This window comes from Fistularia commersonii, chromosome 12, assembly GCF_037954325.1.
Source record: "Fistularia commersonii isolate RoL2024-O1a breed Wild chromosome 12, RoL_Fcom_v1.0, whole genome shotgun sequence".
In the NCBI taxonomy this organism is placed as follows: domain Eukaryota; kingdom Metazoa; phylum Chordata; class Actinopteri; order Syngnathiformes; family Fistulariidae; genus Fistularia; species Fistularia commersonii.
The window spans coordinates 5,889,181-5,909,045 of NC_141295.1; the positions used below are offsets into that span (position 1 = coordinate 5,889,181).

Consider the following 19,865-nt stretch of genomic DNA (forward strand, 5'->3'; position numbering starts at 1 on the left):
TAAAATTTGCGCGAGATTCACGCGCGGGAACCCATCACGTGATGGCAAAAGTGCACCCAACTTTGTATTTTTCCACTAACACCCCCAATGCACTAGCAATGACGAATCCCAGAAGGCCTGGAGGCCCAGTTCATGACACGGCCTGGTACCTAGATGACCTCTTCTAAAGGCTGTGAAAAACAACTCCATATGAGGAAGAAACCTCGACCATCCAGATAGTGGTATAAATCACGGCCACTCCCTGAGGTCGGGGCTGAAATCTCCTCATCTGCACATCCGACCGGACGCACCTCAGCGGACGTCTAGAGAGGGTGAACGATCCCCTCGGGGTGACGTTCATCTCGGCCCGGGAATTCTCGTAAGAGTATTTCTTGACCTCTAATAAACCATGTTAGAGAGAGATCCTAATTCGTGCCGGTCTAAGTTGAAGCCTGTAAAGAGGAGACCGAGGTTATCGCAAGAAATAACACAGACAAGTGACTATTCTTTTGAGCTCTGCAGAGGGGGAGACTCAGCGCTCTTTGGAGGCAAGATCCAGAGAATCCCACCGAGTTCCTCCTTGCTCGACCTTTTATCGTGTGAATGTGTGTTGGTGGTGTTGACAAGATCATATACAGGGAGAGGGTGATTCCTGTTTCCATTCAGGGGGGTAAGTTCCTTATCAGGGGGTAGGTTGCCATTTGCTTTGCAGTCATTTGGCAGACGCTTTCATCCGACGCGACATACAGTGGAGGTGCTGAGGATTGAACCCGGGACCTCATGCTTGCGCTCTACCACTGAGCTGCAACACCTTCATGCTTACTTGAATATACAATCATGGGTGCAGGTTCTGTTTGAGGACAAAGGCCATTTGTGCTCACACGTCTGGCTGTCTTCATGTGAGTAGTCGAAATAACATCGCTATGAATATAGAGAGAAAACTCTAACAAACCACTCATCGCTAAAACAGTTCCTGACAGCGCTGATGTTTTTCTTGGATCACATCTGAACACAGCGGGACAACAAAGTCCGGTCCCGTGGTGGAGGCCGAAAAAACGGACACAACATTCTCCTACCTCTGCTCTTATAAGTTACCCTAAGTTCCTGTCTTTTCTGGACAAAAAGGGCTCACTGCAGCCCTTGTGACTCTGCTCTTTCACGTAACAGGCAGAGATTCTGTCCACTATGCTGTCTGACAAGTCCAGCTGACCATGATTCTCCATTTGCTTCTGAATAAAAAAAATCACATGTGGACAAGACCTCTGCAGGTTTCCGTAGTGTAGTGGTTATCACGTTCGCCTAACACGCGAAAGGTCCCCGGTTCGAAACCGGGCGGAAACATTTTAAACTGTAACCAGGAGAAGTTGGCATTTTTTTGGTACCACTTTGGATCATCTGACTGAGTTTCCTCCACAAGTCAGAAGAAGAGGAGCACTCACCTGAAGATATTAAGACTTTTCCTCTCAGGCTTCCCAGTCCACTGGGCACAGGTGTGCGATCATGTGACCACATTCAGCCAATCGAGCAGCTGCTCATCTCCACATTCCAGGAGCAGGTGAGTCGAGTTTGCAGCAGGAAGGAGAACCAGGCCTTTCAGCCAATCCTTTGATTCATCTCCAGCTCTGGGGTGTTTCCTCCCCCTCTGCTGGACACCAGTGGAATTACAGCTCCAAGCTCATCCTGACTTCTGTGCTCATCAAGGATCTTCCACAACTAACACCATGGTCAGGCAGAAAGGTGTCCATATGTGCACTTGGAACCAAGACACCTGAGGCCACGGTTCTTTGATCGACCTTGTGGTCGTGTTGTCGGACTTGAGGCTGCACATCCTGGACACTCGGTGAAGGGTAGGGCGGAGCTGATGACACTAGCTGTTGTTGTCCAATCATCTCGGACAGGGTCGGGAACCTTTTTGACTGAGAGCCAAAAAAAACACATATTTTAAAATCTGATCCTAAGAGAGCCATATGTATATTTTAATACCGAAAACAGCTAAATGGAAGAGAAAGACCAACAATTTTAGAGTACAATAAGACTGAATTTATTTTGAACAACATACTTTGCTATAACAAAGTAACTTAACAAGAAAAGTGCTTCTTAATTATAACGCTACTAAACGTGACCGCAGGTTCGTCTTCATGTTTTCTAGGTGCGAGAACGACCGTCCATTGTCAATATTATAACAAGCAGCTGGTCTGCAGGCTGAAGTTTTTTTCTGTCCATTTGTGTTTACTTGCCAGCTCTGCTTATTTACCCACACGTCCGAAAACTTCAGGTCAGCAACTTCTGATCTAAATGGAAGAAGACCAACAATGTATGTTTTATAATAAGACTCTGTTAAAACATGTTGTTCAAAATAAATGAAAAGGTATTTATTAATAAGAAAAGTAGTTCTTACTATTAAAGCGACTTCTGGTGGTGCAGGGTTTTGCTAATGTCTTTGCAGTCTGGTTGATGGTGGTGAGGTTCAGCTTCATGCAGACGTTTAGGCTTCTGTCTGTTAAGCGTGACCGCAAGTTGGTTTTGATGTGTTTTAGGTGTGAGAACGACCGCTCGCATGCATATGTAGATCCAAACACGGTCAATACGGCAAGACTCACACGCTGCGGTGTTTTGTACGTGACGGGAAGCGCGTTCCAGGTTTTGACAATCAGCTGGTCTGCAGGCTGAAGTTTTTTCATGTCTGTCCATTTGTGTTTACTTGCCAGCTCTGCTTGCTCTCTCGCAAGTCTTTCCAAATCATCATTATCAGCAGAAGTTCAAAGACTCAAAGTCAGTGTTTAAATACCAAAACATCACATTTATTCACAAAATACTTTCATGACAAGCAATGCAGAAGGAGGAATTAAAAACCGAGTGTGTAAAACTGGACCGCACAGTTTTGAACAGTGTTCATACAAATAGAGATCTCACAGACACTAACTAAACTAAACTAACTTAAATGTAAATAAACAGTGCAGGAAATCACTCACCTGTGGATATTAAGATGTTTACTAGATGTTTACTGTCCACTGGACTCAGGAGATGGACATATAGATGTGCGATCAGGTGACCAGATCCAGCCAATCAGCGAGCAGCTGCTCATCTCCTGATTCCAGACGCAGGTGAGTCTAGCCAATCATCTGGCGCCATCTAGTGGCGAGACTTTGCTACGACAGCTGATTGGCTCCGAGGTGCTCCAGATATATGGCTTTATTTCTACCAGTCTCGCTTTACTCTTTAGCTTGCAGCTTTCTAGCAACCCTGTTGTGTCCCTTAGCTTAGTGCGTTAGCATGAAACCTTCTGTTACAAGAGTTAAAATGAAATACACAAAAGGTAATAAATCAAAAAAAAAAAGAAAGTCTTTCCTCCCCGTTGGGGAATTGAACATTGTTTTTTTCCGCATGACAGGAGAAGAGACCGTCCAGTAAACTAACATAGAGACACATTGACAGACTGTAAAAATCTCAAAAGATAACTTTTAACGGTTTGTTCCTCACTGACCCTTGTCCCTTCTGTTAGAATATTCTGTTATAATACATTGTGTTTACATACATTCATTGTATTTACTTATTTTGATTGTAGTCCTTGTGTGACGTGAGGACGCTCACGTCAAGAGAGGGACTTGCAAAATCCCCTACGTCAAATGATAGAATCTCCAACCTCACATCATTATTTCACTATCAATTTCAAAGACTGTAAAATGTAACTGCGAGACCCCATCATGTAAGGTGAAGGAATGCGCTACCCTGCTGTTCCAATGACACCCCGGGGATAATCGACTAGAGCCAGGGGTCGGAGGAAGTCATTATCAGGACTTCCTCCGACCCTTTTGGCCAAAAGGTATAAAATGAGCCTGATCCTTTGGATCGGGGCCAGAACTTCTTCATCTACACATTCGACCGGACGCGTCTCAGCGGGTGTCTGGAGGAGCCGAACGATCCTCGCGGGGTGACATTCATTCTGGCCCGGGATATCTCCTAAGTGTATTTTCCTGACTTTGAATAGACCATTTTTGCTTGATTAGTTCCTGGCCGTTGAGACGTTTTTCCCTGAATGATAATCTGAACACACCGGGACAACAAAGTCCGGTCCCGTGGCAGGAGCCACAAAAACTGACAAATTGGTGACCCCGACGTGATTATCAAATGTGATCGTCAACCGGTGTGGTCTTCCCGACGTGATTTCTCAGCGGGAAAAAAGCAGGCTCGAAGGTATTCGAGGACGGAAACTGTCGATTCCAAACAGCGCGCGCAACTAAAGGTAAGCAGTTTCCTTTTCCAAAAAACGTGATTGGATATTATAAATTACTGGAATCGACGGGTGACCGTAATCTGATACAGAGTAGAGCCTGGAATTGGGAAAAAACTAAAAACCGAAATTTGAAAATAAATCGGGAAAACAAGAGACGGAGAGGAACTAATCGACCAAAGTGGGGAGTCAGAGGGTTATTGTGTGGGATCCGAAGTAAAGTGAAGTTGAGGTTGAGAGAGAACCTCCGGAGGAGTCGAGGACTCCTGGAGAACAGTGATCAATCCATAACCAGTCGAGGTCAGGAAAACCTCTGAGACGCTGTGAAAGAAGACAGCGGGAGCCGAAAACTCCACCTAATGGAATATCAGACATAGTGAGACGATGGTCTGTGCCGACGTTAGTGTTCAAAAGATCGCCCCCGAGGAAAGGGAGGAGATGATGTGATGTAGGATTGGTCGAGGTCAGGAGAACCTCTGAGACGCTGTGAAAGAAGACAGCGGGAGCCGAAAACTCCACCTCGTGGATCAGCGGAACTGATCGCGCCGTGTGGATCGCTAGTGTTCAAAATACCGTTCCCATTATTTATTTTTGTTTTGGAAACCAAAAATAATTAAATAATATAGAAAATTTATGGCGGCTGAGTCTGAGACCAGTCGAGATGAAGGAAATCTCTGAGACACCGGCAATAAAGCGCAGTGGGGGTTTTACGACCCCACCTAACAGGGCAATCGGGAGTTATCACTCCGTGCTGACTGTTAGTGTTCAAAAAGCCAAAGAAAGACAAAAAACAATGGAATATTAGGAAGACAAAAAACAATAGAACATCAGAAAAAGAAAAACAAAAGGGGGGGGGAAATAAGGGTAAGAGTTATAATATACGTATATTGAATTCTGTGTGTGAATGCTGTGCCGGATCGCTGAAGCAGCAGTGTCAGCGGAAACCTAAGGGTGCAAACGTAAACTGGCAGCCTGTTGAAGTAGGCGTGAAAGTGCAGATTGCTGTGTGAATGACAAGGAAAACTGATTGTAAGATGGTGCTGGCGGAGGAGGGTAAAGGTGGTTCCCCCACCTTCGCCGATAGATGGAATATGATTGTAGAAACGCTCACGTCCGGGGTGTACACCACCACCCCCAGATGATGACCGTAAAACTTAAACAATTTGAAAAACATGAGAAAAAGCGAACTTATTGGCCAAAACCAGATTACACCGGACCTTTAACAAGAATGTTTAAGACACAGTTATTCAGCGGAAAAATGGAAATATCTTATTGTAAAGCCAGGCGGGAGGAAGAATGTAGCGTGCCTAAATGGAGGCGCAACACTGGGAAGTGGGCCAAGAAAGGTGATATTGCCTCAGAACGAGTAAGTATGTTACCACATATTGCAAACCTTGTGGCAAAAATGGAGGGACAAACAGAGGGCTGCACTGTAGGCGCAGCTGTCACCACCACCCCGACCGCATGTTCAGGAAAGGCAAAACATCAAACTCAGATGAGACGGCAACTCCACCCCAGCCTGCCTCCTCCTTACTCCACCCCCAGCGACTTTAACTCGTCTCCTCCCCGTGTTTCAAATTACCGGGACAGTAAAGGGGAGGGGACAACTCCTCCCAACAGACGATGAAGACACTGATAATGAGGGGCCGGACGTGAAGAACAGAGCAAGAGAGATGGTCATGCCGTCTGCCCCTCCTTCAGAACCAAGTAGCACTACCCAAAAGGAGCAAGAGGAAGTGAATGCAGGTACCAGTTTTGATAATGATGTCGACAAAAGTATGAGACAGTGTGAAGCCGTGATGGAATATTGGTTGGATGAACGTAGTAAACTAAAAATCCTATTGGCTGATGCTGAGAAAACATACGAACGAGTAGAAGCAGCTTTAAGTTGCTGCAAGAACCCACTTGAGCAAGTAAAACTAGAACAAGACAAGGGTGCAGCGCTTACATGCATAAATAAACTTAGATCAGAAGTAAGGGAGGCCTGGGGAAATCACCAGGAGTACCGAGAGAGTTTAATAACACTTATATATGAAACGGGGCACCAGTTGAATAGTACTACAGTAACGCAGTCACAGGGGAATCAGAAGGTAAAAAGTAAGTCAAGACGGTTAGGCGAAGGGAAGGATAAAAAATAGGATGTTGTAATCACGGGGCAAATGATAACAAGGTCAAAGACTACAGCCGCGAGAGCGGCGAAGAGTCACGGGAAGAATGTGCCCTATAGTGAGATAGAGAGCGGTACAGAGTCAGAGTGCACGGAGGATGAGGGGTCGGGCGGAACATGCCCGTCTGGGAATAATAGCCCAGGACCCGAAAAAGTAAGTGTAATGCCCCTGGTGATGGATAAGATTGGCCAAGAACGTCATAAGCCCGATGCAATGGCAGATGTGGCCGCCATAGTAGCCAGACTGCCCCCTATTGGCCAAGGCGGGGGAGCCTGGATCACTAAATTGATGGATGTTACTACGGGAACCAGCCTGGCCCTGGGAGATATACGCAGCATATTGGCTGCTTGTGGAGTTACAGCATCCACAATATTTGATATAGAAACAAAAGCTGGCACAAGCGCTTTGGGACATGAAACACCTCTCAGACAGGTGCATGGCACCCTCTATACTGCCATTCGAGAGTCATTCCCTCAGAATTGGACTCATGCTACTGCTATTAAATATTCCCCGAAAGAAGGCGAGTCAGGCGTGGTCTTCTTGATGCGAGCCGCAGGAGAGCGGGAATCCGGAGTTGGCGTTTGCCCACAAGGCCCACCGAGTGATGTTGCGGTAGCGTGGTTCCGGTCAGCGGTGCTGAATGGTTTGCCAGATAATATATCGAATACCCTGAGGGATGACCCCCTGTTGATGGGATGCGAGTGGACGGGAGTTCTCTCTGAAGGTGGCTCATGCTGTTGACAGACATGCAGACAAACAGAGAAAACTCAAAACTCATCAGGAAACAACACAAAATATGTTGATGCAACTCCAATTGAAGAAAGCACAAAATAAAGCCTCAGAAGCTAAGAAGAGCACTCCGCCTCCGGCTTCCCCACCACATGTCACCCGAGATGACCCCCCAATCAATTCGTACCGGCAAGATGCGCCCAGTCGTTCCGCATATAACAGACCTCCCTTCCCTTGGAGAGGGAAGGGACTCGTAATGCAACAGGGCCCCCGAAGGAGAGGGCCTAATATCATGGGTCCATGCTATGGATGTGGAGTGATGGGACATCTCTGGCGATTCTGCCCGAACTTGCAACAACGATCACTACCGCCCCGGCAGTGGAGCGGTCAACCCCCGCCTCGGATGCGGCAGTCTAATCGGCAGAACCCAGATCCTCAAGAGTATGCGGGCCCCGCGGCGCACGAGGCCCCGATGACTGACCTGGCATCGCAGCGACACCCGTCAAATGACCAATAGGGGTGCCCCGCCCCCACGGCAGAACCACGGCTCAAACTCATGGTGAACAACAAGACAGTGCAGGCGTTGGTGGACACAGGAGCAACTGTTTCAACTTTACCTACTGCACTGGCTCCAGAAACATCGTCTGCCCTCATGACCATGGTGGGGGTCTCAGGGACTAAATCAAGACTGCCCCTCTCGCGCCCGGCTATGACGATGTCAGAGTCATGTTTCCAGATGGGACTACAGTGGCATCGACAGTCCCGACTGAAGATGTGCCGCTCATGGTGACGGACAGCTCCCAGACGCAGGAAGAAGTAACACCGGCACACATCTACTGGATGCTACTAACTCCAGAGACAGCTGGACAATCAGGACCGCTTACTACCTTTTATCGCTGGAAGTCATGGATTATGAACAAGGGCACATATGGCCCAACGCCGGACCCCCCGCATGTCACAATGTACGACACCAGGGAAGACGACGAGACCTATGCGGAGCGATGGGCTGCAGCCGCTGACCAAATTCCGTCCGTGTTGCATACGGGAGACGTCATCGTGGGAGAGCCGGGAGTAGCGACAATCGTTAAACTGACATCTAAACAAATGGAATGGTATCGCATGTCTGACACAGCTGTGCCACACTGCTCGCTCTTACAAAACATCAAAGGTGAGGCCAAAAATTGAGGACCAATGACAAAACAAGCATCATTACTAACCGACTGGGTACCCACCCAGTTGCCAAGCGTTGTCTATTCTCCATCGACAGAATATTATCGAATCATGTCTGACACCACTAATAACTCCACACCACAAGACATGGATCTAGAAAGATACCATGGCAGGGAGAAAACTGATCACCCCGCTGCCGAAGCCATGCTATCACAGATCCCTGACCATATATGGTCGAAGGGCAGTTTTGATGTAGGGTTGATTAACACCCCACCTGTCGAGCTTGCATTTAAACAAGAAATTATTTATAGGCCGCGGTATCCACTTAAACCGGACGCAGCAGAAGGAATCCGTGACACCACAGCCGGTTTAATAGAAGCCGGTGCGTTGGTTCCCTCAAATTCGGCATCAAACACCCCATCGCTGCCAGTTAGAAAACCCGATGGAACCTGGCGAATGGTACACGACTTAAGAGAAGTCGATGCCCAGTGTATGACGGCTCGAGAAGCCGTTCCCAATCCACTGGTTATTCTTGGCACAATAACGCCAGCCCAGACATGGTTCACAGTTCTCGATTTATCCAATGCCTTTTTCCGTGTCCCACTGCATGAGAACAGCCGATACCAACTCGCTTTTACGCATTACAAAAATAAGTATACATACACCCGTCTCCCTCAGGGCTTGGCCAATTCTCCAGGTATATTCAATCGCTGCCTACGTGGTTCATTGAATGACGTACAACTAAACACTGTCAATCAGCGGTATTCCTCGGACGACTACTTTCCCCAGCAGGCCTATCCCTTACGACAACCCAAATGACCTCAAACCTGCAATATGCTAGGCCAGAAAAACATTTGAAACAGGTAGAATAGCATTTTGGTATCAGACACAAGTATGGCTCAGTGTACCACCCCCAAAGTCAGGGACTGGTGGAAAGAGCCAACGGAGTTCTATAAATGAAATTGGAAAAAATAATGGCAGATTCTAAAGACAAATTGACATGGCTGGAAGCATTACCCATTGCACTACATGATATCAGAAACACACCCCAGAATGATCGACGCGGGTACACGCTGCATCAACTTCATACCGGAAGAGGGTATGAACATCCTGCGGGTGGAGTCCCAACAATGTCAGGACCACTTCCGGTGTTATCGGATGCATACTGGGCCGCACTAACAGGTTCTGTAGCGTTTCTGTCTTCTCGTAGGCCTGGACCAGACGAAGAAAAACCGGACCGAGACGACGAGGCTCTCGACTGGGTGTATGTGAAGAGGTTCAAGAGCGGCCGGTGGACGCCAAGGTGGTACGGCCCCCTCAGAGTGCAACGACGGACATCGCACAGCCTACAGGTAGAGGACCATAAGACGTGGTTCCACCTCAACCACTGCGCCAAGGCAGTTCCCCCTCCTCGGAACATCGCGTTGCCAGCAGAAGACTGGACCTCCAAGCAAAAGCAAAGACGAAGAAGAAGAGTCGAAAGGGGCGGTCGGAGACACACCTCCGGCTGTCTGAAGAAAAACACATTTAGAAAAAAGTCGGTGAGGCACGTGTGCACCTCTGAACTCACCGCAACACGATACTGACGCACAACACAAAGAAGGCACCTGACAGAGGACCAAACATACAGAAAGATCGCAAAGCTAAAACAATCACGCGATTAAGAACACTAGAATGATGAAGTCTACACCCTGGCATACTGTACTAGGCCACTCTCAGGAGTTGTGGTGTGACAAAGTCACACCAAGAGAGGGATTGTCAGAATATTCCGTTATAATACCTTGTGTTTGCACGCATTTGTTGTATTTACTTATTTTTTGTAGTCCTTGTGTGACGTGGGGACGCTCACGTCAAGAGAGGGACTTGCAAAATCCCCTACGTCAAATGATAGAATCTCCAACCTCACATCATTATTTCGCTATCAATTTCAAAGACTGTAAAATGTAACTGCGAGACCCCATCATGTAAGGTGAAGGAATGCGCTTCCCTGCTGTTCCAATGACACCCCGGGGATAATCGACTAGAGCCAGGGGTCGGAGGAAGTCATTATCAGGACTTCTTCCGACCCTTTTGGCCAAAAGGTATAAAATGAGCCTGATCCTTTGGATCGGGGCCAGAACTTCTTCATCTACACATTCGACTGGACGCGTCTCAGCGGGTGTCTGGAGGAGCCGAACGATCCTCGCGGGGTGACATTCATTCTGGCCCGGGATATCTCCTAAGTGTATTTTCCTGACTTTTAATAAACCATTCTTGCTTGATTGGTTCCTGGCCGTTGTGACGTTTTTCCCTGAATGATAATCTGAACACACCGGGACAACAAAGTCCGGTCCCGTGGCAGGAGCCACAAAAACGGACAAAATATCAACCTGTGTTATTTTATTTTCCTTTTGTTTTTGTTTTTTTTGGGGGGTACATTTCCTGTCAGTGGTTAGAACCTCCTCCCGCCTCTCCCGTTCCTTACTGACAACTAACTAAATAACTAACTGGTTACCAGTCCATCACACAAGTGATAGTAAAGTGTCCCCACAAACTGAGAGGAGAATTCGTCTTATCTCGAGTCAACGTTCATCATCGACCTATGAACTCCTCAGAGAAAAACAGCAAGAAAAGGAAGAAGCAGCTTCATTCAACTGGATGTGTGTTCGTACGAGTAGAGTTCACACAGAAAAGAGGAAACAGGGGTCACACACACAATTAAACAAACTTAAATGTAAATAAAAATGGCAGTAAATCCCTCACCTGTGTATATTAAGATGTTTCCTCCCCGTTTATGAATCGACCCCCGGTTTTCTGCGAAAGTGTAGATACTGTTCACTGGACTAATGACAAGATGGACGCAGGTGTGCGATCGTGTGACCCGGCCCAGCCAATCAGCGAGCAGCTGCTCGTCTCCTCAGTCCAGATGCGGGTGAGTCCAGCCAATCGCCTGGCGCCATCTAGTGGCGAGACTTTGAGATGACACCTGATTGGCTCCGAGGTGCTCCAGACGGCAGACAACGGCTTTGCCCGTCGGAACAGGCAAGAACAAGAAAAATAGATTGTAAAGAAGAAACATCATTAAATCCGTAAACTGTCATTATTGTCGTTTGTGGTTCCACCGTCAACTCACTATTGTCATTTAGCCTCACACATGTTTGGTTATTTTTTGATAAACACATTAACATTTTAAAATGTATTTTATTTTGTTCGTGAGCGAGATATGACGTATTTCCGGTGAACCCTCGACGTCACATCCGCAGCCAGGAGTCCGAGTGTGTGTGGTGTCCACCTTTGTGCCGCTTTATCTTCTTTTGTTGGTTGTTTGTTCTCTGATACAAAATACTTGAGTTAAAATTCGTGGATAATGAAGAGACATTCTTGAAGTAAAGAGAGTTTCCTCCCGGTCCAGGAATCGAAACCCGGTCTTCCGCGTGACAGGCGGAGATACTGTCCACTATACTAACGAGGAGTTGCGATTGGAAGTTGTAAACAAGTCAGGAAATCCAACTGTGTGTGAGATATCTGTAAATAGAATGTTTGACAGCAATGGAAAAAGTGGATTTACGACTTCAGAGCATACCTTCCCCTGTCGAATGTCCTCCACCGGTTCCCTGCTGTCTCCACAGATCACCATGTCATCTGCAAGCATCATTCCTGTGTAACCTCATCTCTACGCCTGTCCATCACTGCAAACAGGAAGGGCCTCAGAGCGGATTTCTGATGTCGCCCCACCTCCACCTCGATCCTCTCTGTTACCCATACAACACACCTCACCGCTGTCTCACAGCAAGCATACATGTCCTGCACCAGTCTAAAATACTTTAAAATACTTCTGTCACTCTGGACTTCCTCATACAGTACCATAGTTCCTCTCTCGGCACCCGGTCAGATGCTTTTTCTAGGTCTAAGAAGGCACAGTGCAGCTTCCTCTGACCTTCTCGACCAACATTTTGAAATTAAATACTGCATTTGTAGAACTCTTTCTAGGCATGAAACCATAGTTCTGCTCACAAAGGCTGACCATCCTCTCACAACTTAATATCATATCTCTGGTATGAACAAGTCAGGCAGTGCAAAAGTAGGAATTCAAAGCCTGGCATGTAAAGTTGGACAAATATGATGGCCGCTAGACTACAGAAAGTAAGTAGGGAACAGCAAGACAGGAAGAAGCAGCTTCATTCAAATGGATGTGTGTTCGTACCAACAGCGGTCACACAGCAAAGAAGAAACTGAGTCACACACACACAATTGTTAGCATGACTCTTCCTATTGAAGCCCGCAGTATCCGCTCGCTTAGGTGGCTGGTATATGGCTTTATTTTTAATACTGTTGTGCCTGCTAGCTTTACTCATTAGCACGCAGGTTCCCATCAACCCTGTTGTGTCCCCTACCTTTGTTAGGATGTAGTTCGTTAGCATGCAGCCTTCTGTTTAGCCCGCTATTATCAGCTAGGTTAGGGCGTTCAAGTGTAGCATCTGTGTCCACAAGCTTAGCTCATTAGCGTGTCACTTCACCGTGAACTCACTTCAATCAATTTAGCCTCAGACATGAACATCTCGCCTAAGAGCCTTGTTTGTTTGATTAAAGATTGGATAAACACATTAAATTTTGTTGCTGTGTTTTATTTTTGTTAGTGATCGAGATATGATGTATTTCTGATGAGGTCCTGACGTCACATCCGCAGCTGGTTGTGCGTCAGTGTGTGGATATTTTGTTCTCTGGTACAAAGAAGCAAATATACATGAGTTAAAATGTGTGGAAAATGACAACTCTGGGACATCTCTGGGTAAAAGAGATGCCTTCTCCCAGCCTTCCGTGTGACAGGCAACAGTGGCCTACTTACATTAATGAATAAACCCTTTAAGAGACTGAAGTAGATGTGAATCTTTGAGTGCCGTTGACACACAGCCAGCTGGAAAGGACAGGGATCAATTGAGGAACAAAACGCCGAAAATCCGCTTTCTCTGTTGAAAGAAGAGGACCTTAACCTATCTTTTTCCAACTTGAAATTTGATGACTTTTCCTAAAGGGACCCCATCATTAGAAAAAGTGATACTTTTTTTTTGTTTATGTTTCCATGTGGGCTGTACACTACTAGGGTACAAAGATTGTCTTATGGGTCATTTTTGACCCGTGAATTATAAAAGCATTTAAACACCAGAAAAAGTTCAAAGGCCACACACAAACGCTCTCTAATACACATATACACACACACACACCTATAGACACACACACACGCATCAAAGAAACTTATTGGATTGATGGATGAATTGAACTTGCATTTGACCTGCACTGCACTCTTGATCTGCAGCTCACCTCTCACATCACACAAGCTCCCAGACAACACCAAAACAATCTCAGACATGATGAAAACTAATTCATTATAGAGGATATAAAGGTACCCTGAATCAACGGAGCCCTAGTTGGCTCCTTACTGAAGCCATGAGTAGACGTTTCACCGTCCAACACGTCCTGGATGAGATCATTTCAGGAGCTCAGGAGGAACAAGAGGATGAAGATGTATTTGAAGAGGAAGATGGGGAGGAATACAACCCAGAGGATGATGATGCATCTTCAGATGAAGAAGAAATCCTTCAAGCTGACAGAGAGACATTTTTGCCAAAGAACAGCAACATTGCATGGTCCTCATCAACCAGGGAAGAACAGCAGCACCAAACATCATCAGGATGACTCCAGGGCCGACAAGGTATTCAGCCGCCCATGTCCAGGACATCTTATCCACCTTTCTCCTGTTCATCACACCGGCCATCGAAAAAATCATCCCGGAGAATACAAATTTGGAGGGCTTTCGGAAATATGGAGAAAACTGGAAAAATACGGATGAGATTGACCTGCGTGGCTACAAAGGGCTTTTGATATTAGCAGGTGTATATAGGTCTCGTGGCGAGGCAACAAATAGTCTCTGGGATGCAGAGAGTGGAAGGGCAGTTTTGAAAAGGAAAGAAAAGGAAGACGACCACGGTTGGCGCCGTTCGGAAGAATCGGCCCGAACTCCCCCCCGCACTCCTCGCAACAAGAGGGAGAGCGGTCTTCTCATCGAGGTTTGCCTTCACGCCCGCCACCGCTCTTGTTTCTTATCCTCCAAAAAGGAACAAGAAGGTGGTCCCGCTTAGCGCACCGCACAAGACAGCTGAAATCAGTGACGGTGAGGACAGGAAGCCAGCCATCATTCTGGTCTATAACTGCAATAAAGGAGGCGTGGACGACCTCGACGAGGTTACCGGAACCTACGGTTGCAGAAGGATGACTGCACGCTGGCCCCTGGTCACGCCTTTGTGATATGGCAGGAGATCAACCCGACCTGGATGTCAGGGAAGAGAAATAAGAGAAGGATGTTCCTTGAGCAGTTGGGGAAGGCTCTTGTCACCCCGTGCATTGAGAGAAGGGAGCGCCTGCCCCGCACAGAAGCCTCCGCGGCCATTGTGGAAGCTGTTCAGGCGGCCGAAACCTGCCCCGATCCACCCGAGGCTACGGCCGGGTCGGTCAAAAGAAAAAGGTGCCACTTCTGCCCCTGGAAGAAAGACTGCAAGACAAAAGCTGTGTGCTGCACATGTGAGAAATACATCTGCAAAAAACATTCTCACCTTCACACATTCTGTCCTACATGTGCTAAATAGAGTTGATGTTGAAAATAGTTCACAAAGTCAAGCAACATTTTGTTGTTTTCTTGTGTTATGAGAGAAGTGGGTTTTTTTATAATTCACTTCCTAAAAAATATAAAAGAATAAACTGTTGACAAAAATGTTCCAGATTGTTGACTGTTTTTTTATTCCCTTTCTATATAATTAATTCAGAGATAATCACTTCAAATTTATATAATAGCAATAATAAACCTTAACGGTGTAAAAAAAACTGTTATGACAGTTGGTTTCTGGTAAAAAAAAAAAAAAAAGGTGGAATCATGTTTACTGGTGATCCTCTTTTTTTTAATGTGTAACAATAAATTTGTCTCTGCATTCTGTCTCTCATAGTTGAATTGTACCGATGATGAAAATGACAGAGGGTTTTTCAGAGGGTTTTCTTGAGACTGTTTCTCAGCCGGTGTGAGATCGCACATTTTTATCTTGTTCAATTCTCCTCAAAGGAGTTTACATTGGAAAGAGGAAGGAAGTTGAATTAAATGCAGCGTTGCCACCACCCCACCCTCAAACACACACTGAAGACACTTCTTTCTCTCAGGTTCTTCCAGGCTAATATGAGACTGGTGTCTCTGGGTCATCTGCCGGAGCGGCGATGAGTCCGACCGAAGCGCTGAGTGGACTCGTGGTCCTGCTCCTGTCCCTCCAAGGTACCGAACTTCTCCTTTCTATTTCGTGAAGCATCACACGGCGACTGACGGAAATCGCGACAGAGATGCACCTTTGTATCTGGATACCGTCCTGTTATTTCTACATTCGCTGTTTGTTTTTTGAGGAGATTTCAAGGATCGCCAAAGTGTAGAAAGTCGCCAGAGAACCGCCGAGAGTCCTCTCTCTTCAGATAACTCGGTGTTCCCGTCCCAGTTGGAGCCTGAGGTTCTGCCGCCGTCATTTCTGACCGAGCGTGCTCCTCGCCCATGCTCCTGAAGACACTTCTCGGGTCTTGAAGATCTTCCGTTCGGTCCAGTTCTAACAGACCTTTGAGAGTTTTTCGGCTTGAACATAGCGAACCATCTCGGCTCGGTCCGACCCAAAGCTCAATTTCCCCGTCTCGTGTCGGCACGTTTGAACCGAAGGGACTCAGTCAGGCGGCAGACGAGCGTCACGCAGCCTCACGCTGGATCAAAATGATCTTCCTGCGATAAAAATGCAAAGGTATTCATTGTTAAATTGTGAAAAGTTTTTCCTTCCTGTTTCCCCCCTTGATGTTGCAGTGTCTCCTTCCTACACTGAGTGGGAGGTGAAGTACAGATCCATGAGACTCTGCACACTGACAGGATTCAGTGCAGAGATAAGATGCATCTTCAACTACCCGTCATATTCAGACAGATTGCAAAAAAGATCGAATGAGTTACGCAGGACACTGTGGTTCACTGAGCAGAGAGACGGCCAACCAGTGGACCTGACAACAGAGCCTGAGTACGCAGGCCGGGTGAAGAATCAGTGTGGATACAAGTGGTGCACTCTGACAATCTCCAACCTGAGAGAGAGCGACGCTGCCACCTACACATTCAGAATCATCACTGACCTGGATAATTACACCGGATCCCCCGGGGTCACTCTGGAAGTCAAGAGTAAGACCCCAGCAGCAACGTTTCTCCAACTAGACGTTTCCATCACACACAAATTTCAAACAAAAAAAGAAAAAAATATTCCTTTTGTGTGAAGTTAGATTTGAATGAAATATCTTTCCTGTCTTTCGTCCCTCCAGGCCTCAGGATCGAAAAAGACAGTTATTACATGAGATGTGTCGACGACTGTGGAACGACGAGGCTTGCAAATAGCTGGTTTAGAAATGGAGGGAAAATTGAAGGAGAAAGAAAAGATAATTATTATTATTATTCCAAAGAAACTTCTGCAAACAGTGTGTCTTGTGCCATACAAGGATACGAGCGCCATCCCTCCCCTGCAGTGTGTGAGTCCCCTCTTTGTTAGCATCTCTCTTCTATTATTCTGATCTCTTTGTGACTCTGCTTGGAAATGTTCTCTCTCAGGTGTGAAGGGTTCTGTGTGCAACATGGTGACCTACACCCACAGAGACATCTGCGCCCCCAAGGGCTCGGCCGTGGACATCTCCTGCAGCTACACCAGTCCAGGGACAGTTTCGTCCACGTTCTGGTTCCGCACTGAAGGGAAGGATCGGAGGCCTCCCTCACAGCCTGAAGACATCAGGAAAAAGGCAAACTACATCGGACGTGTTGAGGTGGACGGTTCAGGGAACGGACGCTCCACACTGATAATCAGCGACCTGAGCGAGAGCGATTCAGCAGAGTATCACTTCAGACTTGAGGGGACAGGCTTTCGATGGAACAACGAGTTACCTGCGACAACGCTGACCGTTACAGGTGCTGAAGAACTTTCACCGCTTCCAGACTTTGGTTCACAGCAAAGGTCGAACTCAGATTTCAACTGTATTCTGAGAGGAACATCCTCTCCCTCATAACTCTTCTCCTTCTCTTCACCATCTTCAACATACCACACTGTCGTCCGCGTGGAGGCAAACATCCGGCCGAAGCCCATCGCTTTAGAAAGCATCGGCTGCTTCTTTACGATGACATTATTCCCCGCTCTCTCTTTGGTATCCAGCTCTGCAGGTTCAGGTCAGGAGGACAAACAACGATAAGAACATGGTGGAAGTGGAGCTGTTGTGTCACAGCAGCTGCAGCTCAGTGGGTCGTTTTTCCTACATCTGGATGCTGAACGGAAGTGAGATCCCCTCCCAGAAGAAGGATCACCTGAAGGTCCATTTGAGTCCCGCAGAGTTTGTCTCCTGTGCTTTGGAAGGACATCTTCAGCACCCATCTCCGCCGCTGTGTGAGTTTTCCTTCATTCTTATTGGAAAACCAAACAACCTGAAGAGTCCAGCCTGAAGCCGTCATCCTGCCGTCCACTTGCAGGGGAAAGTTAAACATGCTGACTTGTAACTGCATGTCTTTTGTTTCCACATCTTCACCCCCAGATGCTCCGGATGTCCCCCGGGTGTCGTTCAGTGCTGCTGACATCCTGGAGGGCAGCTCAGTGTCTCTGACCTGCCTTAGCGCTCTGGGGGAGACAGTGAAGTACCTCTGGTACAAGATTGGAAGGGAAAACACCACGGTGGGCGAAGAAAGACAACTCCTCCTCAGTCCAGTTCGGAGCTCAGACTCCGGGAAGTATTACTGCACCGTTGAAAATGTGCTGGGGTCGAAGTCGTCTGAGGCCGTCCACATCGATGTGAAATGTGAGTCAGAGAGGTTATTTGACAAAACTACATCCATTAAAGTCTGTCCCTCGTAAACTTGTTGCCGCTCAGGTCATGTGGGTAAACAGGCACGTCTTCAAACATCACCGCCCACATACTTCACATGCCTGCTTTACGTTGGTCAGCAATCCGGAGGGTTCGGCAGATGGGACGCTCCTCGTGCAGAACTCGTTCCTGCTCGGCAATATGGAATAACCTTCTTTGACAAACGTTCTCTCCCAGACGCTCCAAGGCTCCCCGTGGTGTCGATAAGCCCGGCGAACACCGTGTTGGAGGGCAGCTCAGTCAACCTGAGCTGCAACAGTGATGCAAACCCAGAAGCCACGTACGTCTGGCAGAAGGAGAACAACATTTCTCTTCCAGTCGCCGGACGGCTCCTCACCATCACTGAGGTTCTAGTTGAAGACAGTGGGAACTACAGCTGTCAGGTGGAGAACACAAGAGGGCGCCACCAGGCTACCGTACATCTCCTTGTCAAGACCAGTAAGTCGTGGCTGTTTGACGTCGTCTCTCTTCATCTTTGTCTGTGAAGAGTTCGGGAGGAACAGTCCAGTTATCAGTGATCCGAAATGTCCTTTCGGTGTCTCTCCATTTCCCAGATTCAATGAAAGCGGTGGCAGGCGGATCAATCGCTGCACTTTTCTTTCTGGTCCTGGTTTTGCTCCTGGTCACCCTGTTTCTCAGGTAAGTGCCTGAAGGTTGACACCCAAAGACTTTCCCTTGAGTTTAACATGAGTACTCAAGATCTGGTCTTTCCTGCCTCCCAGAAAAAAGATGTTCTCCAAACAACCGTCTGGGCATCGAGTGGAACCGGACGGGGACGCAGAGGTGAGGAACCAGATCTTCCTCAAACCTCCTTGACCAGCAGACTGAAGCCCCTCCGTCTCCTCAGGAACACCTGTACCAGAACTCCTCGGCCGGAGCAGGAGCAACGGCAGCAGGGCCGGACGGTAACCTTGCACACTCCACTGTGACCTTCAAGGAAAGCCATGAAGAACCCGTCTACTCCAACGTCCTTCGAACCAAAGGCCTCGGCCTGAGCGATGAGGATGAAGAGAAGGAAAGGGATGAGGATTAGGTGGAGTACAGTGTTATCAAATCTCCAGGGTGAGTCCTGGAGATTCTCCCAGGACCCCCTCTGTTGCCGAGAGCCTGCTTTCTATGGTGGTTGCTACGGTAACGCCAACAGCTTTTAGAACGCAGACCTTCCCCCTCATGTCGTAAGTGCGCCGCTGCTGTGCGATAAAGGCCAAAGTCTGTCGGGCCATGGAGGGTTTGTCACAACCAGGGACTTTGTCTAAAACTGTAAGATCTTTTACTTTTGACACTTCCATGAAGCTCTTGCAGGACATTGTTAATCCCCTGCATGAAACCTGCGAGCAGTAGGCGGGTCCTCCGAGCAGCGTCCGGGGAGCAGCCGTGGATTCGCTGCCTTGCTCACCGACTCTCCGGCAGGCCAGAAGAAGAACGGGAATCCACCCATTCAACTGCTTTCTTTGTTGCTCCTTCCTACAACCCATCCATCATCTACCGCTTATCCTGCCCTCACTATTTTAAAATAAAGAGCATTTCAAACTCACTGAACAAGTGACTAATGTGTCACTTATTTCCTACTTCAGCCCATCAATAAATTATTATTAACATCCATCCATCTTCCCTCGTTTCGCCGGAATCGGGTGGCAGGGGCAGCAGCCGGAGCAGTGAGG

The 19,865-nt window shown here is 47.5% G+C and overlaps 2 protein-coding genes, 1 non-coding gene and 1 pseudogene across 6 annotated transcripts in view; 3 read left to right on the forward strand and 1 right to left on the reverse strand.

Annotated features, from left to right (window-relative positions):
* Positions 1–19,865, reverse strand: part of LOC147228530 (cytokine receptor common subunit beta-like) — a 176,375-nt gene that overhangs the window by 65,347 nt on the left and 91,163 nt on the right. The window lies entirely within an intron of this gene.
* trnav-aac (transfer RNA valine (anticodon AAC)) lies at positions 1,248–1,320 on the forward strand. The gene has a single exon. It is a non-coding gene; the product is annotated as a tRNA-Val (tRNA).
* Positions 11,111–15,236, forward strand: LOC147228540 (uncharacterized; annotated as a pseudogene).
* Positions 15,514–19,237, forward strand: LOC147228541 (sialic acid-binding Ig-like lectin 12). The gene is given in 8 exon segments (XM_086156139.1): positions 15,514–15,568; positions 16,133–16,492; positions 16,883–17,263; positions 17,478–17,777; positions 17,878–18,642; positions 18,759–18,843; positions 18,927–18,987; positions 19,052–19,237. Coding segments are annotated over 8 exon segments (2,193 nt in total).